Genomic DNA, 25,351 nt, shown 5'->3' with positions numbered 1-25,351 from the left:
CATGTAGATATCATCAATAATGTGGCATGGAACATAAGAAATTATCGATACGTCGGAGACGTATCACCCATCTTCAGATCTTGCCAATGGATGTAGGGGTCCGGGTCTACCTTGTCCAGAGGACGCTTCCGGCAAGGGCCTCGCCGATCCGCGTCGATGCGGGGGAAGCGGTCCTTGGTTTGAAACGAATGAAAAAAGGTTAGCCACAGTATAAAAGTTACCGGTACAGCAACCCGGATTACACAAACTCTTACTTCTTGAGTTGGAGGGTTAGTGGAACTGAGAGGCCGGAAGCCCCATTCCCAGTCATCCGGCATGGCAGTCTGGCAGATCTGCCTAGTCTTAAGGACTATATCCTTTTTGCTGAGAGGAAGGCCGGTGATCTTGGTAGGATCGCCGGGACCGTACATCTCGCTCATCTTGTGAGCCCGGCGCTTGAGAGGAAGCACCCGGCGAGAGATGAAGGCGCGGATGATATCGTCGGAGCAGATGTTAGTCTCCTTCATCAGCTTCTCCATGAAGCGTATCACCCGGTTCGTTTCGACATAATTTGTCCCCGGGTTGAAGCTCCAGTTGACTTTTCTGGGCGGCGCCAGATTAAAAGGTGGCAGATTGATGAGATCTGCGGCGCCGTCGTTCTTCACATAGAAGAAAGTCCCTTGCCATAACCGGCATGACTCGAGACCGAAAAATTTGAAGAAAGGGCTCCCTTGGCGGGAGCCGATGATGCAAGACCCGCATTGCACGGGGGGTTTGGGTTTAGGAATTTCCTTGCCCTGAACGGAGTTGATCCGAAGAGCAAAGAAACGGGCAAACGTCTCGCGAGTGGGACGAATGCCGATATAGGCCTCCATAAAGGTGGCATAGCAAGAAAGATAGAAAACGGCGTTGCCGGGAAGATGGTGAGGTTGGAGTTGGTAGAAGTCCAGAAAACTCCGGAAGAAGTCGGAGGCAGGAAGGCCGAAGCCGCGCTCGAAGTGAGCGAGAAAGACGACGTACTCACCGGGCCGAAGCACCGGTTCGATCTCGTCGCCAGGAAGCCGGCAGGATACTCCTTTCGGTATCCTTCTAGACCGGTAAAGCCAGTCTATCTCGTACTGGCTAACATCGGAGCCTTTCCAGGCTCCGCGTGTGATACCGGTAAGATCTATGCCGGAGGATCGGCTAGAGCTGCCGGCATCTTGTTCGTTGCCGGCGTCGGTGTCCATCTGGGCTATATTAGCAGTTAGCCCGTCGGAAGAATCACTATGGTGGCTACTAGAGGATGATGCGGAGGAGGACTCATCGCTAGACATGAGAATCGAGGCGAAAAAACACAATCCCCAAGATTTACCCTCGCGCGAAGATCTACGAGTAAGAGAAAAAGCAAAAGAAAAGAGGAAGTAAATATTCTACCGACCCAAGATCTAGAAAACAAGGAAAAAAGAGGCAAATGCGAGTTGAGCCTAACCTGAGGCGCCGGAGTTGCTGAGGAAGGAGTTTGCCGGTGGAGCGGCGAACTTGCGATCGCTGAGGAAGTCCGGCGACGGAGAGGCGAATAAGAGCTTGACGAAGCACCAATGCTGCGGTTTCAAGGGAAGCACCGCGGAGATTCACCGCGCGGCAAAGCTCGGCGAGGTCTGGCGGAGCAGCGGCGGAGGTTCGCCGGACGGCTAAGCTCGGGCGGCGAACTGGAGCGACGGAGACGCAGAGGGCGAGGAGCTCTGTGCGCGAGGAGATTGGGAATGCGAGGAAAGGAAGAAGAAGGGGCGGTTTCTCCTTATAAAGGAAGAGGAAGAAGTGGGCCGAAAACCGCCGGGCCGTGACGGTTCGCTCCGCGGGCCGCCACGTGGCGCGGGGATACACGCGCAGAAAACAGAAAGCCACAGGGAGGCCACACGGATCCGGAACGACAGCCAGGATCCGGTGTGCAGCAGTTAATGCGGGCGCAGAAGCCGAAGGGAAGTGACCACGACATCGGCGCGTCGATACAATGCGCATGTCACCGATGCACACCGTACCGAGAAATTCTCGACTTCGCCGAGGAGAGGATTAATGACAAAGATACCGGAGAATAAGATACCGGAAAATACCTTGCAAAAAGAGAAAACGTGAGTCCGGGCAAAGATGCCGGATCCAAGCTAACCACTGGAAAGATTAAACCGGTACCATGAGATATGAGAACCTGGCATGGTCTGTTGGATAGAATCCACCAGACTATACCAGCTTCGGGGACTAATGTTGGGGGGATGACCCCCGGTATGCCAAAGGCATGCCAAACCGGATGGTTTGAGCCATCAAGATACCGGTTTAATGTTTATACCGGAGCATAAAGATAAGTGTTTGGCTAAGTAAAGCCAGGCCGGTATCCCCACGAGGGGTATACCGGAACCGGATGAAGAAGACACCGGGCTACCGGTAAGAAGAGCATGTCGGCAAGACTGGTCAAAGATTCTCTTCAGAGCTAGAGGACAAGGATGAGCTAAGCAAAGTAGCTTTAAACGAAGCCCTGGCGCAAAAGAGGAGGATGACGCTGAAAGAAGCCGGAGGACGTCAGCCTCCCTGATTAAAGAAGACCCCGGCGTCATATATGATTAAAGTAGCTTTGTAAAGTAGTTTGTCCAGTCAAAGATGCCATTAGGGTTTCTTGCCCTGTAAGCCACCCTCTCCTCTATACCTGTAAGCCACCCTCTCCTCTATATAAGGAGAGGGGGCATAGCCCATACGGGCACGATTACCTGACGGACGATCAACTAGTAGAGGCTTACCCTGTAGACGAAAGACCTTGTAGCCAGAAACTTGTATCCTGTTGAGATCAATGAAGATAGTGATCTAGAGCAGAGTTCTTCCTTGTGTGTTTCTTCTTGTATCACTGCCTTTGGCTGAGTTCTTGAGGAAAGCATCCGGAAGTTCATCCCATCTAATCACAAACCCTCCCCGGATCCTCTTGCGCCCATTTGGCCCCAACTTAAGCCATCCCATGGCATCTGCTCGTTTCCCACGACGACAGTTTTGACGGTCTTCCGAAGCTGAGCGTTTTCAGACTCCAGTCGGGTGAACTGCTCGGCAAAGTCTACCACAGCATCAACGGTGGCATAAATCGGCTGCAACGAAGAAAACCAAGAAGATTCGGTTGGGTGAAAAAAGCTCAGCAAAGCAAGAAAGAATTCAAGACAAATAAAACACTTACGTGGTCGCGAGCAGCCGACGAGGTGGGAGTGTCGCCAGAAGGAATAACCTTCGACATTGGAATCTTCTCTACAGTCATTCGTGGGGGCGGCGTCGACATGGCGGGAGAGGGATTCGGCTCCTTAGCTGATGCCATTCTCTCAAAGGATAATTTAGCCCTCTTCGCGAGAGGAACGTCATCGTCATCAGAGCTGCTTAAGAAGAGTAGACGGTTAGCAAACAGAACAACAAAGAATAGGTTACAAAGGAAAAATAGATGCTTACAGATCCAGGTCATCTTCGGCAGCGAAAAAGCCCGTCGAACCTTTCTTAGCAGGGGAAGGCGGAGCAGTTCCAACGGCATCATTATCTTGTCCGCTAGGACTTGATTCAGCCGTTGTAATAAAATCCTCGTTTATCTGCTTACGTCGCCTGCACCTGATGAAGGCATCATCCTCGGCAGCCTCGTCCTCTTGGACATCGCTGTCCTCAAGGACATGTTGGACGTCCTCGGTCTCCTCGGAGTCATCATCGTCATCCTATGGTTCCACACCGCTTTCGGGCGTATGAGGATAGCATTGAGCAACGACAGAGGCCTATCAAGAGAAGAAAGTTTGTAGAGCACAACGGAGAAAGAAACAATAACAGCAAGCAAGAATTACCTCAGTCGGAAGATGGTCTAGATCATAAGGGGGATGAGCCGATGTCAAGACAATATTGTCCTTCATACTGAGGCACGTCAAGCGGCGGACTTCATCTCGGAGTTCGTCAGCCGACAGGTCGGCAAAGCTGATCCTTGACTTGTCGTCCTTACCAGTATAAAGCCACAGCTGGTGGGGCCTGGACATCAACGGCTGCACTCGACGCTGCAAGAACACTGAGACTACCTCATGTTGTTCATTAGAAAAGGGCCGAAATTGCATGAGCAGAAAGGCCCATTTGTAGTTATTGGGCTTCGACAGCCGGAGCAAGTAGGCCTATAGCAATTACGATGTAGATGGCCATTGAAACCCAAAAGCATTTGTTGCCTAGACTTAGATGCCAAACTCAGCCTTATTGGCATTAACCTTGCTATGCACACGACAATTTCAGTCTGATCCGTGTACGAAACACAAGATCCAACCCTTCGTGTGAGGAAGCAGGTGGCACCACACCTCCAGATGCTCAATCGTACCCATATCATATAGGAGTTGTCGTATGTACAGCAGTTCCGTATTGACATGTTTTTTTTCTTTGGTTCACATGTGGGGTCTGCACAGTCACCTAGGTCGCACATCTACTTCCTTGCTCGTAGTTGATGCATGTTTAGTGGCATGCAACAAGAATCGTTGCCCCCAGGGATGAACTTTACCCTTTAGCGGTGAAAAAATAGGAATGGTCCTCTCATGAGTATGATCAACAAGAGGTGGCTATATTATAAAGGACGTACACACATTGTAATTATAGTGCTGAAATAAAGTCAATCCTAAAACAGCCATGCATGGGTTATAATATGAAGGCAACATGAAATACAAAAGCAGGGCAGTGTTCAAATAAACTGATTCAAACTAGTACATACTAAAAACAATGTACTACTTCTCAACACTTCAAGCATAATAAAAAAAGTGTGTCGGTATTTTTTTAAAGTTAACACCGAACGGGCAATGTCTAAAGCATGCTAAAACCACATAGCCGCTTGTCGGACACTACCCCAACTATCTCTGGGAAGGCTGATAACTCCCACAGTCTCACCTTCATCTGGCTGGAGGTTGCAGGCGCAAAATTTTAGGGTATTGATTATGAAGAAACTTCCGGTATGTTGTGTAGACGCAGTTTTTCCCCATGAATGGAACCAATGTGCCATCAGGAGCTTTGGATCCACGCTTCTTCAGGTTGGCAATGATCGGGTAATTCAGTCGGAGGAACAGAGAGTGGTCGCCGAGGCTGTTAACCTGCCTCCAAAGAAAGTCCCATGCACGTGCAGTAGATATTGGATCCTGCTCAAAGACGTAGGTGGCAACAGGAGGATACTGTCGTAGCTGAAGCCCATTAGCATCATAGGGAATGTCAGGATGTACTTCAGCATTGGCAATCCCAATGTTGTTTACTTTAAGGATGATCATCAATCGCTTGCCATCATCAGATGGAGCGAGGAACCACGCGTACTGCTTATCATCCACCACCGGTGGCGGGATTACAAACGAGAGCATCAGGTTTTCTGCATTATTAGAAATGGAGACGAATAGGGTGTTATTGGCAACAATATTCAAACAACAGCATTGTTCATCGTTCATGCTCACAGTATAAATACTACTATGTAAGCTAAGGACATTGGTCATTCATGTGTTCGAATCGAATGTCCAATATATCAGTTATATCCCACGAAACTAGTCTTAACTTCGCCAAAACTAGACACTAGTTAGTGTATACATAGTTATATACTACCTCTGTCCCACCGAAAGTGTATGAGATTTGTCCAAATTCAGATGTATCTAGATAGTGAAAGCATATAGATACATCAAATTTTGACAAATATATCATCTTAAGTTTAAGTCATGTGTTGTAGTTAATTCCCTTTGTCTTAAGTGATCTATTAAAGAGCTTCCCTATGATGACCCGAAGGGTAAGAAATATTGAACTGTATAAGTGGATTGCCTAGACCTTTCCATCAGTTCAGACTTTTGGTTGCGTTGGCTAGTCCATGAAGCTTGACATGGTGCCAGAGCCAGGATCTCGAGTTCGAGTCCTGGCTTTCGAAATTTATCCTAAAATTGTTGTTGCCCCCTCGGAGTCCACGTATATGCCTCTTGAGCTATAACTCCGAGTCTTTCCACGTGTTGACTTGTATCCCATCACACGTGAGGGGGGGTGTTGAATTGTATAAGTGGATTGCCACCCTTTCGATCAATTCGGACTTTTGGTTGTGTTGGTAGTGCATGAAGCTTGACAAGAAAAAAATGCTCTTTGTAGCCAACCCCAAGTATGGTAACATTTGCAAAATAGGTATCAGATGCAACTATCCATTCAGTAGAAGAATATGCATTTTAGAGTTGAAGGTTCATAATCTCTTCTCTACTATTACTAGTAAAGGGTACACATGGTATTTGTTTACCTCATTTTCTCATTCTAAAAAAGGTACGCTATATGGTTGTGCTAAGTTAAACTGATTTAAGTCTGTTCAAGTTTATAAAAAAATTATACTACCAACATCTAAAACATCAATATAGGTTCATATATTACAAAAGATTTTTTTTCTCGAACACACGCTGATACGTCTCCGACGTATCGATAATTTCTTATGTTCCATGCCACATTATTGATGATATCTACATGTTTTATGCACACTTTATGTCATATTCGTGCATTTTCTGGAACTAACCTATTAACAAGATGCCGAAGTGCCGATTCTTTGTTTTCTGCTGTTTTTGGTTTCAGAAATCCTAGTAAGGAAATATTCTCGGAATTGGACGAAATCAACGCCCAGGGGCCTATTTTGCCACGAAGCTTCCAGAAGACCAGAGAGTCAACGAAGTGGGGCCATGAGGTGGCCAGGGGGTAGGGCGGCGCGGCCCCACGCTTGGCCGCGCCGACCTGTCTCCTGGGCCCCTCGCGACGCCCCCTGACCTACCCTTCCGCCTACAAATAGCCTTCGTCGCGAAACCCCCAGTACCGAGAGCCATGATACGGAAAACCTTCCAGAGACGCCCCCGCCGCCAATCCCATCTCGGGGGATTCAGGAGATCGCCTCCGGCACCCTGCCGGAGAGGGGATTCATCTCCCGGAGGACTCTACGCCGCCATGGTCGCCTCCGGAGTGATGTGTGAGTAGTCTACCCCTGGACTATGGGTCCATAGCAGTAGCTAGATGGTTGTCTTCTCCTCATTGTGCTTAATTGTCGGGTCTTGTGAGCTACCGAACATGATCAAGATCATCTATCTGTAATTCTATATGTTGTGTTTGTTGGGATCCGATGAATAGAGAATACCATCTTATGTTGATTATCAATTTATATCTATGTGTTGTTTATGATCTTGCATGCTCTCCGTTATTAGTAGATGCTCTGGCCAAGTTGATGCTAGTAACTCCAAGAGGGAGTATTTATGCTCGATAGTGGGTTCATGTCTCCGTGAATGCAGGGAGTGAGAGAAACCTCTAAGATTATGGATGTCTTGTTGCCACTAGGGATAAAACATTGATGCTATGTCCGAGGATGTTGTTATTGATTACATTACGCGCAATACTTAATGCAATTGTCTCGTTGTTAGCAACTTAATACTGGAGGGGTTCGGATGATAACTTTGAAGGTGGACTTTTTAGGCATAGATGCATGCTGGATAGCGGTCTATGTACTTTGTCGTAATGCCCAATTAAATCTCACTATACTCATCATAATATGTATGTGCATGGTCATGCCCTCTCTATTTGTCAATTGCCCAACTGTAATTTGTTCACCCAACATGCTGTTTATCTTATGGGAGAGACACCTCTAGTGAACTGTGGACCCCGGTCCAATTCTCTATACTGAAATACAATCTATTGCAATACTTGTTCTACTGTTTTCTGCAAACAATCATCATCCACACTATACATCTAATCCTTTGTTACAGCAAGCCGGTGAGATTGACAACCTCGCTGTTTCGTTGGGGCAAAGTACTTGGTTTGTGTTGTGCAGGTTCCACGTTGGCGCCGGAATCCCTGGTGTTGCGCCGCACTACATCTCGCCGCCATCAACCTTCAACGTGCTTCTTGACTCCTCTTTGGTTCGATAAACCTTGGTTTCTTACTGAGGGAAACTTGCCGCTGTGCGCATCACACCTTCCTCTTGGGGTTCCCAACGGACGCGTGTCGAACGGAAAGACAATACGTCAACCACGCGCATCACACGCCTAGTCGTGCATCATTATATATTAGAGAAAACCGCTGAGAAGGCGGGAGCATACAGGGTTGTAGCAAGGCTACGAAAAACTGAGAAAGCAAAAAGAAAGAACTATACAGGGAACTACAGGCAGCTAACTTTGTTAGGCCTGCAGGTGCTAAATCGTATATATATATATATATATATATATATATATATATATATATAGGTAAACTAACTGGTGCACCATGGTGCCTGGGCACCATGAATCATAAAAGGAAACCTGCACATCAAACTGGGAAGTGATTTGTCTTTGTTTATGATAATTGGAAAGTGCATTCTCTCTCCTGTTGATATTTGGAAAGTGTTTTTCTCTCCTTTATACACCTATGATGCAATCTGGTACCTATGATGTAATTGTACGGTCATGATGTATGGTGCCCGGGCGCCATGGTGCCCCAATTGAGCTTCCTATATATATATATATATATATATATATATATATATATATATATATACCAGCACTATTCTGCAACCGGTTGCAGAATAATATTCTGAGCACCGACTTGTACTTTCCTGGACACAAGGTTGTACTTTCCGGATAACAGAGTTCAACTTTCTGTCGAACTTACCTGAACTTCCCGTTTTCTTCATAGGTACTGATTATACCTCGAGTTTCTCAACCATTAGTCGGAACTATGCAAATGATATACCGTTGGATAGATAATGAAAAACCGCAACTTTTCATGTTCACACTTTTCACAGATTTTGCATAGTTTAAATTTAATTTTGAAAATACGAAAACGCTTCTATTTGGCTAGAAACGAACTTTTAGTTCGATTTTCGAATCGCTTATCGAAACTGTGCAAGTGATATACCGTTGGAAAGATAATGAAATTACGCAACTTTTTCATGTTTTAAGTTTTTTCAAAACCTTCACAGTTTTTGAACAATTTTGAAAATACCGAATTTCGGACGTACTCAAAAACGAGCGGACAGTAATTTGGATGAATTTTTTCAACCGTTTGTCGGAATGATGCAAATGATATGGCGTTGGAAAGCTATGGACTAGGCGCAACTTTCTTATTCAAATTGTTTTCTCTAATTCCTTACAGTTTAAGAGAATAAATCGAATTACTGTCTGCCCGTTTTATGTGACGGGCGCAGAATGATTTCCCCGCGATTTCCATTCGGAGTATTTAAACAATGGAAATGATATACGGTTGGAAAGCTATCAAAATTGCGCATCTTTTTTGTATCTACCATTTTTGCCAAATCCGAACGGTTTAAAACTAATTTTAGAAGTTTTGAAATCATGTTTCCGGTATATTTTGTGGGATAACGGTTTGAATTTGATGGCTTAGATCCATTTATTTATTGTAAATGTTGTAGGTAATGAAATTATACATATACTCTAGCATATAAAGCTTTTGGAGACAATGATTGAAGTGGTTGGTGATCAAATCGATGAGATTTGAACAACAGATTTCCGCCCCGTAAAAACAGAGCATTGAACTTCCCTCGAACCGAACTTGCACTTCTAGGGAAATGCGGTTGTACTTCTCGACGCTGTTTCACGAAAATGTTCAGTAAAATGACTATAAGTTTCTCATACGGTGTTTGTTTGAGGTCCATGGCCACACAAAATGCTCAGCACAACCATGCGCATCTGAACTTCCCACGACATGTCCTTGTACTGCTTGGCCTTCGTGGTTGTACTTCCTGGAAATGTTTTGATACTAGTGTGTTTTACAAAAACTAGCATGTGTGCTTCAAAATGATAATGTTAGATTGTCCCTATATTCTATTTTAAGAGATTCTGCACTTCCCAGATCTTAATATTTGAACTTCACAATGTTGCTGTGTGAACTTATGTGGGAGTATTTTCTTCATGTAATTACCGCTTGTACTTACTGTTGTCTCCGCCTGTACTTCTCAGAATCACTGCTCGTACTTCCTTGCAGATGACGGGATTATTTTGTTTTTTCTACATTTGGACTTTGTCGGGTTTCTTATACTTCCTATATTAAGTGGGTGTATTGCTTGTGTTGAATGGTTGTACTTCTCATTGTCAAGTATATGAACTTCTTTACGGGTGATGGGATTATTATTGTTTTTTCCTATGTGAACTTAGGTGGGAGTATTTTTCTTTGAACACTTTTAATTCATGTAATTACCGCTTGTACTTTCTGGTGTCTCCGCCTATACTTCTCAGAAGAACTGCTCGTACTTCTTTGCAGATAACGGGATTATTTTGTTTTTTCCTACATTTGGACTTTGTCGGGTTTCTTGTACTTCCTATATTAAGTGGGTGTATTGCTCGTGTCGAATGGTTGTACTTCTCATTCACAAGTATATGAACTTCCTTACGGGTGATGGGATTATTATTGTTTTTTTGCTATGTGAACTTATGTGAGGGTATTTTCTTTGAACACTTTTAATTCATGTAATTACCGCTTGTACTTCCTGTTGTCTGCGCCTGCACTTCTCGGAATTACTGCTCGTACTTCCTCGCAGATGATGGGATTATTTAGTTTTTTCTACATTTGAATTTTGTCGGTTTTTTTGTTCTTCCTATATTAAGTGGTTGTACTACTCGTGTCGAATGGTTGTACTTCTCGTTACCGCTTGTACATCAATCATGGGATTATTTTGGACACTTTGTACATCCCTAGTTACCGCTTGTACTTCGTGTAGTAGGCGCTTGTACTTCTTGGAAGCACTTCTTGTACTTCTCTGTGGATTACGCGATTATTTTTTTCTGCATTTGTTTTTAGTCAGTTTTCTCGTATTTCCTATCTTAAGCTGGGTGCCTTTGCTGCACCGAATGGTTGTAATTCTCAGCCTCAAGTATTTGAACTTCCCCGCGGATGACGGGATTCTTTTGTTTTTTGTACATTTTGGTTTTCTTGTACTTCTCATATTAAATGGGTGTCTTGGTCGTGCCGAATGGGTGTACCTCTCAGCGTCAAGTATTCTTCGACTTGTAATATGTGTCATTCATGTTGATTTTTTTATCTTCACTTTACGTGCCTATGTACTTACGGAGAGCGAAGTGGTGTACTTTCCGATATTGCCTTGTGTACTTCTTTGGGAATGTTTTTGTAATTACTTTCTGGTACATCCGAACAGGGTGTGTACTTCCCAGCTAGCAGGTTTGATCTTCCGGATATTTACTAAGTGTGTTTCTCGGCGGAACTTTTTAAAGGATGTTTCAAACCAAATGGCTAAATTTTTGTGATTTTATTTATGCTGTACTTCCCAAAACATTCATGGGGCAGTGCTCCAAGAAAAACAAGTGGGAAGAGAGTGCTCTTGAAGCTTCAAGGTGCGGTGGTGCTTGAGATATTTCACTACGGCCAAAAGCAACAAACTTCAACTCTGACATGTGCTGAAATAAACTCACGTCTACATGGCCATATTATAACACAGCCATACTACATGCAACCGCTTACACACCAATCAAACTTGGTAAAAGATGGATTTTTCACTAGGTGTCAGCGGCCAAAAAGGATCAGAAGAACAAGCAGGTAATAATATCTGAGGTGCTAACTGACGATTAACTGTTGTTTGACGAGCAAATCAGAGTCACACAAGCCAAGCACGGGCCAGATGCTGCATACTGTTTTGGATGCCGTCGTCGTCGAAACGTCATAGGTGTCTCAGCACCTCGTCCTCGCCTTTGTCTACAGCCCGATACCCGGCATTTGAAGAACAATCGACCTCTTTGAGATGCAAGCTCGTCGTTGCTGGCGACCATGTTCTCCACTACATGCTCCTCCTCAACGACATGGTCAGAAGCAACCTGTGTTTTTTGTGTTGGAATCAATACACAAGTATGAACTTGAACAGAAGCTGTTACTTTCATACTGGAACCCTGGGATAACCGAACTCGTTCTTTTCTGACCTTCCCAGAAACCCATGCTTGTACTTTCAGGTGTTCCCGGTTGTACTTTTGGACAATTCATCTCATCATTTTTTTCACACTAACTAACAGGGGGCGTGTACTCATGCTCCAAAACATCTGAAAGAGTAAGAGAGTTTACTATTAGTCACAAGAGAAAATACGAGCCAAAGAAATGACTTGACATTAAAGGGGGAGAATTTACATACCGGCTGCCTTAAACCAGTCGTGCTGACATATCAACGTCTTGACTTCATAGTTTGTACTAGCCATACCTTGTTCTTCCCGCTCTTGATGTTCTTGGACTTGCGGGTTCATTGCGGATGATTGCCTGATTGGGTTTCTCTCCTTGGAGCTCTTCCTCTACCGCTTGCATCTGGTACTCATGTTAAACAAAGAGAAAATTAAATTCTGTTGAGTCCGATAGAAGTATTTATTGGAACATAACCACTTCAAGTCCTGAATACATACTATATTTAAAAAACATAAATAATGTTGCAAGGAACATATCCACAGCGGTCACCAAGCAGTCCGCCTTCAGCGTGTTTTTCTCGCTTCAGCAGCAGAAAATAGGTGTATAACTGATCCACTTTAAATCAGCCGGGGTCATCCGGGTCGACGTCGGCGCCAGGAACGCGAGTGGGAGGTGGTGCCCGACGGTGCCCTTCCGTGGCTGGAACAGTGACTCCTCATCGAGCTCCTACCCGTTAGGCCGTTGCCTTGTTTGACGGTGGTGTCGACCGCGACCGTGAGCATCCACGACGCGCCGTTGCCCACGGAGCCGATGGCCCGCGCGGCATTGCCGGCCGCGGCGCTGACGAAGATGCCGCGCTCCATGGCCTTGTACGTGGCGATGTCGATGAAGTCGTAGTTGAACTGCTTGTCATTGGACGCGTTGATGGAGAAGGAGATCACGTTGACACCGTCTTTCACCACGGCGTCCAGCCGGACACGATGTCCATCATGGACAACACGCGCAATGGTTGGACGGTGGTGCGGATCACGTGGTCCATGGTATCGGCCGCGACAGTAAGCATCGACGGCGTGTTGTTGCCCACGGAGCTGATGGTCGGCGCGGCATTGCCGGCCGTGGCGCTGACAAAGAAGCTGCACTACATGGCCTTGTGCGTGGCGATGTCGATGAAGTCGTAGTTGAACTGCACGTCGTGGAACACGTCGATGGAGAAGGAGATCACGCTCACGCCGTCCTTCACTGCGGCGTCCAGTCCTTCTCCTGCACCTGCCGCCACATTGAAAGATTTGAGCTCTCCTCCTAAAATGTATTTTGATCGCAAGCATTAACAAAAATGAGAGGGGTGGGAGTACGTGATGATCATATCATCTGGGAGCTTGCCGAACATGTCTCCCTCGACAACACACCCAGATGGGTATATCGCCACGGTCGTCGATCCTTCTGCATCCTAATTCGTCTTCCTCTTGTGACCATGCATTGGACTAGCACCAGTGGTAGCTAAATGGAGCTGGTAGATACAAACGGTGGAGACCTCACGTTGAAATAACTGCATGCCATATGGACTAGTATTTGGGTTGGTAGAATGGTTTGGATAAACGTTTGGACTTATAAAAATACACTTTCCTTGGAACTGAAGAGTGTCTATTACAAAGTGTATTACATGTGTTGCCGCGGATTCAAAATTTGAAAAATGTGCTCCTGGCTAGCTGTGTGAGAGACGGTGTTAGCTTGATCAATTTGTAGATTGTGCTCTCAATTGTATATCTGGTGTCATATGCAGTAGATCGGACGTCTGCTGGGGTGTGCATAGCTAGCCACCATGGTAGCCCACTATATATATAGGGTTGCACTATTTTACAACCAGTGCTCAAAATAATATTCTGAGCACCACCGGCCCGATCTGGGAAATGGCCGAGAACAACCAACCGATTGGAGAAAAAAACTAGCAATTAGGCTTCTTCCCGACCCGCCCCCATCAGCCGTGATCCCCCTGCACCCATCCACCCCGCGCCGCTGGCCACCTCCACCACGCGCCGCCGGCCAACTCTCGCGCGCTGCCGGCCACCTCCACCCGGCGCCGCCGGCCACCTCCACCCTGCGCCGCTGGCCAACTCCCGCCGCCGCCGACCAACTCCCCGCGCGCTGGCGGACTCCTCCACCACGCGCCGCTCGCCGGAGCCCCGATTACTTCCTCAGCCACCATCCAGGGCGCTGGCTGGACCTGTTCCCTACTCCCGCTCCGCCATCCAGCGCGCCGCCGCCGGTTCCCTCCTTCCCCGCCACCGGAAAGGGCGCAGTCGCCCGGCTCATGGGCCGATGTGGAATCCCTGAGGTCCGCTGCCGCTGCCGGGAGGATTTGCAGTTGATAATTCTCTCAGCCAGTTCATGGCGCGCAGTTCACCAAATGTAAGTAATTCTGCAGCAGGCTTCTTCACCAAATGTCATTACTAGACGTAAGTACAAGATGTGGAGGGCGGGCAGTTCACTGCCTCGTGCGGTGAAAATTCATGCCAGTTCATGGCGCGTGGTACCAGTTCGTGGCACCCATTTTCGTCCCTGTTAGGTGCTCGCATGCCAGAGCTGAACTTCCATGCCATGGTTCCCCCAAATCGACCAATCGCTCGTGCTTTCTTCTCTGCAACTTGTTTTGGATAGTGTCTTGAACTGCCTGCTCCGGTGTATCGAATTGCCTGTTCTCGTGTACTCAACTGACCGCTCCGATTCATCCGGCCACGAGTGCTGCTGATGGCTGCCATGCCGCCCCTCAAAAACAGCCTGCCTGCAGCGTGCTGTCAGCCCGCTAGTTGATGCTACTCTACTACTGCTACTGATGTGAACATGGTGTTGAGATGAACTAAACTGTAGTGCTCTACTCTGCTCTAGTGCATTCTCCGACGCCCGATACAGAGGAACTTCGTACACCACTCGCATGGCTGTTGTCGTCTTCTGGGGATCAGCCTCGTAAAGCGCCTCCAGCCGGCTGCCACTGCCATCCCATGGCTCCGCTCGAACTGCCCTGGTCCCGATGTCTGAACTTTTTCAGCGCCATGCCTGAACTTTGCGAGGTGTCTAAACGGTTGGGTGTGGTGCATCTGCTGTCCCTTCACGATGGCGCCAGGAAAAGTAACAACGTCAACCAAAATGCTCAGCTGAAACCAGAGCTAGCAGCGGCACACATGACAGTTTGTTTCCCATAATTGACTTGCCAGGAAGTGCACTCCAATGATCGGGCGTTCATGTTGTGGTTGACTCAGTACTACTGCTGAAAGCTTTTAGTGTTAAAGGAGGAATCACACTAGCTTGAGTAGGAAGATGATCGACTAACTAAATTCAGATGCTCCTACCAACTTGGAAAGGCAGAACTTCTGGAAGTCCTCCCAGCCTATCATGCAGTTATGTTCTGTACTTCAATGGTGGTTTAGAATTGAATCCATCGTGCAGTTTTTTCATACTAGCAATTAATAATGAGCAGCCGTACTATCCAGAGAATTTTAGCTAACTGAATCAACAAGTAGTCTGAGTTCTCTGAACTAGTGTTCAGCGCCAGTTCTACATATCAATCCCTGCTGATTTAAAGTGGATCAGTTATACACCTATTTTCTGCTGCTGAAGCGAGAAAAACACGCTGAAGGCGGACTGCTTGGTGACCGCTGTGGATATGTTCCTTGCAACATTATTTATGTTTTTTAAATATAGTATGTATTCAGGACTTGAAGTGGTTATGTTCCAATAAATACTTCTATCGGACTCAACAGAATTTAATTTTCTCTTTGTTTAACATGAGTACCAGATGCAAGCGGGAGAGGAAGAGCTCCAAGGAGAGAAACCTAATCAGGCAATCATCCGCAATGAACCCGCAAGTCCAAGAACATCAAGAGCGGGAAGAACAAGGTATGGCTAGTACAAACTATGAAGTCAAGACGTTGATATGTCAGCACGACTGGTTTAAGGCAGCCGGTATGTAAATTCTCCCCCTTTAATGCCAAGTCATTTCTTTGGCTCGTATTTTCTCTTGTGACTAATAGTAAACTCTCTTACTCTTTCAGATGTTTTGGAGCATGAGTACACGCCCCCTGTTAGTTAGTGTGAAAAAAATGATGAGATGAATTGTCCAAAAGTACAACCGGGAACACCTGAAAGTACAAGCATGGGTTTCTGGGAAGGTCAGAAAAGAACGAGTTCGGTTATCCCAGGGTTCCAGTATGAAAGTAACAGCTTCTGTTCAAGTTCATACTTGTGTATTGATTCCAACACAAAAAACACAGGTTGCTTCTGACCATGTCGTTGAGGAGGAGCATGTAGTGGAGAACATGGTCGCCAGCAACGACGAGCTTGCATCTCAAAGAGGTCGATTGTTCTTCAAATGCCGGGTATCGGGCTGTAGACAAAGGCGAGGACGAGGTGCTGAGACACCTATGACATTTCGACGACGACGGCATCCAAAACAGTATGCAGCATCTGGCCCGTGCTTGGCTTGTGTGACTCTGATTTGCTCGTCAAACAACAGTTAATCGTCAGTTAGCACCTCAGATATTATTACCTGCTTGTTCTTCTGATCCTTTTTGGCCGCTGACACCTAGTGAAAAATCCATCTTTTACCAAGTTTGATTGGTGTGTAAGCGGTTGCATGTAGTATGGCCGTGTTATAATATGGCCATGTAGACGTGAGTTTATTTCAGCACATGTCAGAGTTGAAGTTTGTTGCTTTTGGCCGTAGTGAAATATCTCAAGCACCACCGCACCTTGAAGCTTCAAGAGCACTCTCTTCCCACTTGTTTTTCTTGGAGCACTGCCCCATGAATGTTTTGGGAAGTACAGCATAAATAAAATCACAAAAATTTAGCCATTTGGTTTGAAACATCCTTTAAAAAGTTCCGCCGAGAAACACACTTAGTAAATATCCGGAAGATCAAACCTGCTAGCTGGGAAGTACACACCCTGTTCGGATGTACCAGAAAGTAATTACAAAAACATTCCCAAAGAAGTACACAAGGCAATATCGGAAAGTACACCACTTCGCTCTCCGTAAGTACATAGGCACGTAAAGTGAAGATAAAAAAATCAACATGAATGACACATATTACAAGTCGAAGAATACTTGACGCTGAGAGGTACACCCATTCGGCACGACCAAGACACCCATTTAATATGAGAAGTACAAGAAAACCAAAATGTACAAAAAACAAAAGAATCCCGTCATCCGCGGGGAAGTTCAAATACTTGAGGCTGAGAAGTACAACCATTCGGTGCGAGCAGTGCACCCAGTTAAGATAGGAAATACGAGAAAACTGACTAAAAACAAATGCAGAAAAAAATAATCGCGTAATCCACAGAGAAGTACAAGAAGTGCTTCCAAGAAGTACAAGCGCCTACTACACGAAGTACAAGCGGTAACTAGGGATGTACAAAGTGTCCAAAATAATCCCATGATTGATGTACAAGCGGTAACGAGAAGTACAACCATTCGACACGAGTAGTACAACCACTTAATATAGGAAGAACAAAAAAACCGACAAAATTCAAATGTAGAAAAAACTAAATAATCCCATCATCTGCGAGGAAGTACGAGCAGTAATTCCGAGAAGTGCAGGCGCAGACAACAGGAAGTACAAGCGGTAATTACATGAATTAAAAGTGTTCAAAGAAAATACCCTCACATAAGTTCACATAGCAAAAAAACAATAATAATCCCATCACCCGTAAGGAAGTTCATATACTTGTAAATGAGAAGTACAACCATTCGACACGAGCAATACACCCACTTAATATAGGAAGTACAAGAAACCCGACAAAGTCCAAATGTAGGAAAAAACAAAATAATCCCGTTATCTGCAAAGAAGTACGAGCAGTTCTTCTGAGAAGTATAGGCGGAGACACCAGAAAGTACAAGCGGTAATTACATGAATTAAAAGTGTTCAAAGAAAAATACTCCCACCTAAGTTCACATAGGAAAAAACAATAATAATCCCATCACCCGTAAAGAAGTTCATATACTTGACAATGAGAAGTACAACCATTCAACACAAGCAATACACCCACTTAATATAGGAAGTATAGGAAACCCGACAAAGTCCAAATGTAGAAAAAACAAAATAATCCCGTCATCTGCAAGGAAGTACGAGCAGTGATTCTGAGAAGTACAGGCGGAGACAACAGTAAGTACAAGCGGTAATTACATGAAGAAAATACTCCCACATAAGTTCACACAGCAACATTGTGAAGTTCAAATATTAAGATCTGGGAAGTGCAGAATCTCTTAAAATAGAATATAGGGACAATCTAACATTATCATTTTGAAGCACACATGCTAGTTTTTGTAAAACACACTAGTATCAAAACATTTCCAGGAAGTACAACCACGAAGGCCAAGCAGTACAAGGACATGTCGTGGGAAGTTCAGATGCGCATGGTTGTGCTGAGCATTTTGTGTGGCCATGGACCTCAAACAAACACTGTATGAGAAACTTATAGTCATTTTACTGAACATTTTCGTGAAACAGCGCCGAGAAGTACAACCGCATTTCCCTAGAAGTGCAAGTTCGGTTCGAGGGAAGTTCAATGCTCTGTTTTTACGGGGCGGAAATCTGTTGTTCAAATCTCATCGATTTGATCACCAACCACTTCAATCATTGTCTCCAAAAGCTTTATATGCTAGAGTATATGTATAATTTCATTACCTACAACATTTACAACAAATAAATGGATCTAAGCCATCAAATTCAAACCGTTATCCCACAAAATATACCGGAAACATGATTTCAAAACTTCTAAAATTAGTTTTAAACCGTTCGGATTTGGCAAAAATGGTAGATACAAAAAAGATGCGCAATTTTGATAGCTTTCCAACCGTATATCATTTCCATTGTTTAAATACTCCGAATGGAAATCGCGGGGAAATCATTCTGCGCCCGTCACATAAAATGGGCGGACAGTAATTCGATTTATTCTCTTAAACTGTAAGGAATTAGAGAAAACAATTTGAATAAGAAAGTTGCGCCTAGTCCATAGCTTTCCAACGCCATATCATTTACATCATTCCGACAAACGGTTGAAAAAATTCATCCAAATTACTGTCCGCTCGTTTTTGAGTACGTCCGAAATTCGGTATTTTCAAAATTGTTCAAAAACTGTGAAGGTTTTGAAAAAACTTAAAACATGAAAAAGTTGCGCAATTTCATTATCTTTCCAACGGTATATCACTTGCACAGTTTCGATAAGCGATTCGAAAATCGAACTAAAAGTTCGTTTCCAGCCAAATAGAAGCGTTTTCGTATTTTCAAAATTAAATTTAAACTATGCAAAATCTGTGAAAAGTGTGAACATGAAAAAGTTGCGGTTTTTCATTATCTATCCAACGGTATATCATTTGTATAGTTCCGACTAATGGTTGAGAAACTCGAGGTATAATCAGTACCTATGAAGAAAACGGGAAGTTCAGGTAAGTTCGACAGAAAGTTGAACTCTGTTATCCGGAAAGTACAACCTTGTGTCCAGGAAAGTACAAGTCGGTGCTCAGAATATTATTCATGATCAGTAGCCATTGGATCACTTAGCAGTCGCACACAAGAACTCGGGTATTTTTTCCAAAGAATTCGGGTCAGACCCATTATAATATTTCATTTGAAGCAACACCAAACAATACTTGATTTGTTTCCTAATTATTTTGGACACAGGCCATTTCATACATGGCAACAGGAACAAAAAATATGGTTGTTTCCTTATCAAACCAGCAGGCCGACCTCCTCTTATTCAGTCTTCCATGGCTCCATTTACCATACATGCATGAGGTCCATATGAAGACATACGCCGGAATTGCAATACGTCGCGGCCGGCCGGCCGGCCAACGTCCTAGATGGTTTTCTCCCTACAAGCTGAACGAGGTATGCATTGATCCGTGCATCTTTTGTTTTGAAACTGTAGCTTGCAATTTGTGTTGTAATCGACCAAACTTCTCGTACAGATCCTAGAGATGTTTTTGCCAGTTCAGATTAGTTTGATTGGTTACAACAAGGCATATCTGTTTTTCACACGCGCGCGCATAAGATCGTGAGATTAGTTCAACACAGTTGGTAATTTGTCTACTCATATTTGCTTTTGTGTTTGATGCTTCTTTCTAATCAAGTTTTCTTTTTACGAAAATTCTTATTAATCAAGATTGTTATCATAATTCTTATTCATATCAAGTTGATTTTTGTGTGGTTCTTTTGTGATAGATCTCTACAAGTTCAATGATTTTTGAAGTGATGGAGCTATAAAGTATATATTTACCATTTATCTACGCCACTTCTGCGGTGGTTGACAACGAAGGTTTTGATAGCTCCAGGGCGCCATCATGCGAGTGAAGAGCATGGATACATCTATTTTTTAAATCCCTTTTTCTCTCTGATTCTAGTTGGAGACTTGCAATCTGTAGTACTAAATACTAATGTCAGTCACATGTAGATTGTGATGTAATAGGAGATGATCGACAATTCACGAGGGAAATTTTGTTTGTTTTTTCTTCAAACTTACTCACATATTTACATGAGATCTAGAATCAGTGGATCCAACCACATGCATGTGATCCATCTTGGTTAGCAGCTACTTAAGTAGCAGCGCAGGTATAAACAATGAAAACAAATATTCAGGGTATATACCCACAAATTATTTCTAGTATATGGGTATATACTAGACGTCAACTTTGTTTTGAAACAAGGCAAAAGCTTGTCTTTTTCATTGACTAAAAAGAAGATACTTGACCTAACGGAAAACCCACCAAAAATTGATACAATCTCCACCAAGCTCACGCAAACACCAGCGCAACCAGAGCCAAGCCAAAATAAACACCACTGCACCGAAGATTATTTCTAGTCTGCGTTTGAAGATATTTCTAAGTATATACATACCCAGGACGATACCCATGAGTTTCTTAGGTATGCACATGATTAGATATTTCTAGGTATATACATACCAGGTATGACACCCACAAATTATTTCTAGTTTGTGTTTGAAGATATTTCTAGGTATATACATACCCAGGACGATACCCATGATTTTCTTAGGTATGTACGTGATTAGATATTTAGGTATATACATACCAGGTATATACCACGTATTTTGTAGGTATGTACATACCCGAGTATTTATGGGGAAACATGAGATGTACGGAATCAAGACGTACCTAATCCGGGTACATGGTATCTACACAATCTAGATACACAGTCCATGCTCTACAAACGTACATGCATATTCAGAGCATCTATAGAAGATACCTCATCTGGCCGAGCCGCATCGCGCGGATGGGGTTAACTGCAACTGCTAGTTTTGCATGAAAAACAAAATCGCCTGAAGAGAGCTCCATCCAAAAACCGCAAACACCATTTGTTGATTTTAGCGCCACAAATTCAAACCAGTTCGCTGAAGTTGCTATTACAAGATGTTGCAAAATAGGAATTAAAGTTCCTAAAACTAGGTAAGCTAGCCCTGGAGTTATATTAGCATCACCGGGATTTGGGGCGGCGACCGTCGGTGGAGCTTCACTCCTCATCGTTGGTGTTGGACTCAGAGAGGTCGTGAGGGAGTTCACCGGGCCATGGCGAGGTGGCCCACCTCCCGTACCACGCGTCCTCGTTGGTGCCGGAGTCCTACTCGATTGGTAGGAGCGTTGCAGGCCCGTGCAGAGGAAGAGAAACAGCCTGCATCGCCGCCATGGACGACCATGCCTCGTCATCATGCGGCAAGAGGCTGAACTACTCCGGGAGCGCGGTTTGCGGCAGGAGAGTGCGCTGCAGCGGCACACTTGATCGGGATGCGCGTCGTGCACTCGGCCTTCGTCTCCGGGCCCTGCCTCGCTGACGCGGAGCCGTCACCGCGTGGTGGAAGAGCGCAAACTCGACGTGCAAAATTGGGCGGCACCATCTGCGGAGGAGGTAGAGGAGGCGGAGAGGAGGCTCGTGGCGGTGGCGATTTGATTTTTCCGGTCGGAGTCACCGGGAATTGACATTGAGGTGCGGCGGCAGCGATGGGACGGAAAGGAGAAATGGATGCGTAAAATTAACTTCATCGCGAATGTCGATGCGGCTTGGAATGGGAAATGTGTTCGGGCACTGTTTTGGCCCAATACTGTAAAATTAGGAGATGCACGGGATAGGGGTTGTTTAGAGATGCCCTCATTAAATTTTTTGGGGACGTATATACCTGAGGTATTTATAGGTATAGAGGTTATACAGGGTATGTACACTATTAAGATACATGGTTCATACTCAACAAATTAAATACATATTGTTACATTTTCAAGAAAGTATATACCTGAGGTATTTACAGGTATATAGGGTATCTACACCATCAGATATTTGTAGGTATATACATACCTGTATGATACCCAGAATTTCTTTCGTATGTACACAATCACATATTTCTAGGTATATACATACCATGTACGATACCCATGATTTTATAGGTATATACATACCCATGAATTTCTAGTTATGTACATACCAGGTATATACAACGTATTTTCTAGGTATGTACATACCAGGAACGGTACCCATGATTTTCTTAGGTATGTACGTGAGGTATTTACAGGTCTATACCTGAGGTATTTATAGGTATCTAGGTATATACCTGAGGTATTTACAGGTATACAGGGTATCTACACCATCAGATATTGGTATGTATATACATACCTGTATGATACCAAGAATTTCTTTGTATGTACATAATCAGATATTTCTAGGTATATACATACCAGGTACGATACCCAAGATTGTATAGGTATATACATACCCATGAATTTCTAGTTATGTACATACCTGGTATATACCACGCATTTTTTAGGTATGTACATGCCCAAGAATTTCTAGTTATATACATACGAGGTACAATACAAAAACAATTCTACGTAGATACATACCCAACATAACCCTCTTATTTATAATTTGCACTAACTAGCAAAATTAATTACAAAAGTATGTTGGCCCATCGTACATGACATACCTTAAAATAAAGCATTCTATGAGGCAACAACTATGGTGCCTTAAATTCGTGGCGTTAGAGCATCTCCAGTCGTGTCTCCCAAACCGTCCCCCAAAGGGATTTGGGGCGCGCTGGACAGAAAAAGCGTTCCAGCCGCGTCCCCCAAAGCCCTTTTTTGTCCGGCGCGCCCCTATACGGTGTCCGGCGCCCCGAGCCCGTCCCCGTCCCACAGGGGACGCTCCGGGGACGCCGGACACAACGAAAAGCGAGGCCAACCGACGCGGGCCCGACCCGTCAGCGGCACGGAAGGCTAAAACCCCGTCGCCTACCTTTGGTCAAGCGACGTTAATGGCGTCCCTGTTTTCCCAGGCGACGCAGGGACGCGTCTCGTCGTGCATGGCCGCGTGGCCGTCCGCGCCGGAGTTATTGCGTGCAACCACCCGCTGCCGCCGCTGTTTTAAGGCGCCCTGCAGTTATCGCCGCTCATAATCCTTCTCGTCGCCGCCGCCTCCCCCTCCCAGATCCTCTCCTCGCCGCTCAAAAAATGTCGTCCTCCCGCAAGATCGCCGCGGCGAACGGCTTCGGACGCGGCAGCCTCACCGTGGCGGAGGCGTGGGCGCTGTACCGCGCCCGGTATCCAGTCCCGCCGGACATGCGGCTGCCAAGCAGCGGCGGCTGGAAGATGGCCGTGAACGGCATTGGCGTTCCGCCGCCGCCGAAGCCGCGCACGGACCAATGGTGGGACGCCGTCAAGGCCCATCGGGCTCAACTCACCGCCCAGGAGCGGAGGGATCCGACGTGGGCGGTCGACAACAACGACGTCTGGTGGACGTCGTACTTCCAGGCGAAGTACGACGTCGAGATGCACAGCACCGACGGGCTCGTCGGCGGCCCCAACAGCTGGAACAAGGACGGCCGCGCCCTGTTCTGGGGCGTTCCGGGGCGCACCCTCGAGAACGTCATCCGCGGCCTCCGCAACGGCGCTCCAAGGCTGGAGATGCCGTCGTCGCCGCCGCCGTCTCCTCAATGGCAGCCGAGGAGGACGACGTACTCGTCCTCCTCGCACTCTTCTTCCTCGGGACCGGCGCGATCGGCGCGATCGACGCCGTCCTCGTCGTACCGGTCGGCGCCCTACACCGTCCCCAAACGGGAGGTCAAGGAGGAGCCGGCGACGCCCGTCAACACGAGGCGTGGCGGTAGCGGCAGCGGGCGGCAGCAAGGGAGGCGCGGCGGCGCCCTCCTCATCCCGAAGCCGGAGGTGAAGGAGGAGCCGGAGGAAGTGTCGCAGGCGGCGCTGCTGGCGGAGTACGAGCGGCAGCAGCGGCTCATCGCCAGCAGCGACGACCCCGAGGACTGCCCAGGGCTGCGGGCGGCGTTCATGGCGTCCATGGACGACAAGGACGCCTGGAGGGGCGACCTGGACGCGGCGATCGCCATGTCCATCCTCGACTCCGGCAAGCCGCTGGTGGACCTCACCGACGACGCCGAGGCAGGACCAAGCGGCTTGGTGACGGACGAGCCCGTGGACGAGCCCGTCGACGAGCGCGGCAAGCAGGAGGTCGTCACCGACGAGATGTACAACTTCCAGCAGTACTACGACGCCTCCGGCCGCCGCAAGCGGTTCTAGATTAGGTTTAGTTTTAAAGTTAGTCAAATTTCGTTCGAATATATGTAAATTTGGACGAATCTAATCGAATCTAGTTAAGTTCAAAATTTGTGAAATTTTGTTTGGGGGACGCGACTGGGGAGCGACGTCCCCCAAACGCGGCACGAACGAAACACGTCCCCCAAACGCTCAATCCGGCGCGGTTTGGGGGACGCTTTGGGGGACGCGACTGGAGATGCTCTTACACCCTACATGCACGGAATGGAAGCAAAACAATCCGGACGAGGCTTGCCTGCGCCCTGAGCCTGCGCCCATCTGTGCGCCCAGGACGCGTGGCAGGCATCCGACGCTTCCGCAACTTTTGCCTCCTCTTCGTGCTTTTGGCTGGAGAAACAAATCGCAATGCGGATAATCGCAGCGCCGTAATACTCGCAGCATACGGATACGAACGCCCGAGTAATTCTCGTGCTCCTGCAGCCTTGTCCATGTCTATCTAGTGGTACTCCGGCGACACGGCCATGCCGTCCGGCGTCCGGCACCACGCTCTACTGCCTCGACCTCCGGCGTCAGCGTCACAAGAAACGGTAGAACGTCGTCGAGCAGAGTAGCGTCGGCATGCTGACCGCCAACGAGACAACGACCTCATGTCGTCTTGTTGCTAGACCATCGGAGGCATCGCTTCCAAAAACGACCGACGGCGACGAGGAAGCCGAAGAAGAGGGCTACAGGGATGATGAGGGCGAGGAGAAGGCTGAGTCCCGAATCGACGGACAACGGGAGTTCTTCCGCTCAACTTATTCCGCAATGCAGCCATGCCGTGCAGCGTAGCCGCCACGGCGGAGCGGCTAGCGTCGTCCAGCTCCACCGCGCCACGACGACGCGGCCGTAGCCGCCACCATCGCCTCCTTCTGCTCCTGCTCACGAGTCGAATTT

The 25,351-nt window shown here is 46.4% G+C and overlaps 1 protein-coding gene and 1 long non-coding RNA gene across 2 annotated transcripts; one reads left to right on the top strand and one right to left on the bottom strand.

The window, feature by feature from the left end:
- Positions 1 to 11,252: 11,252 nt before the first annotated feature.
- Positions 11,253 to 12,471, bottom strand: LOC139837592 (uncharacterized). Its single transcript, XR_011754137.1, has 3 exons — positions 12,357 to 12,471; positions 12,095 to 12,261; positions 11,253 to 12,005 (listed from the first exon to the last, which is right to left on the bottom strand). It is a non-coding gene; the product is annotated as an uncharacterized lncRNA (long non-coding RNA).
- An 889-nt stretch (positions 12,472 to 13,360) lies between these two features.
- Positions 13,361 to 16,595, top strand: LOC139838023 (uncharacterized). Its single transcript, XM_071827375.1, has 4 exons — positions 13,361 to 13,369; positions 13,745 to 14,265; positions 15,650 to 15,816; positions 15,906 to 16,595. Exons 1-4 carry the CDS (start codon positions 13,361 to 13,363, stop codon positions 15,941 to 15,943), a joined length of 735 nt encoding a protein of 244 aa, XP_071683476.1. The 3' UTR covers positions 15,944 to 16,595.
- Positions 16,596 to 25,351: the final 8,756 nt, after the last annotated feature.

Source organism: Lolium perenne, chromosome 3, assembly GCF_019359855.2.
Source record: "Lolium perenne isolate Kyuss_39 chromosome 3, Kyuss_2.0, whole genome shotgun sequence".
Classification (NCBI taxonomy): Eukaryota; Viridiplantae; Streptophyta; class Magnoliopsida; order Poales; family Poaceae; genus Lolium; species Lolium perenne.
The sequence above is the reverse complement of the archived record's forward strand: the minus strand, read 5'-3'. Positions and strand labels throughout refer to the sequence as shown.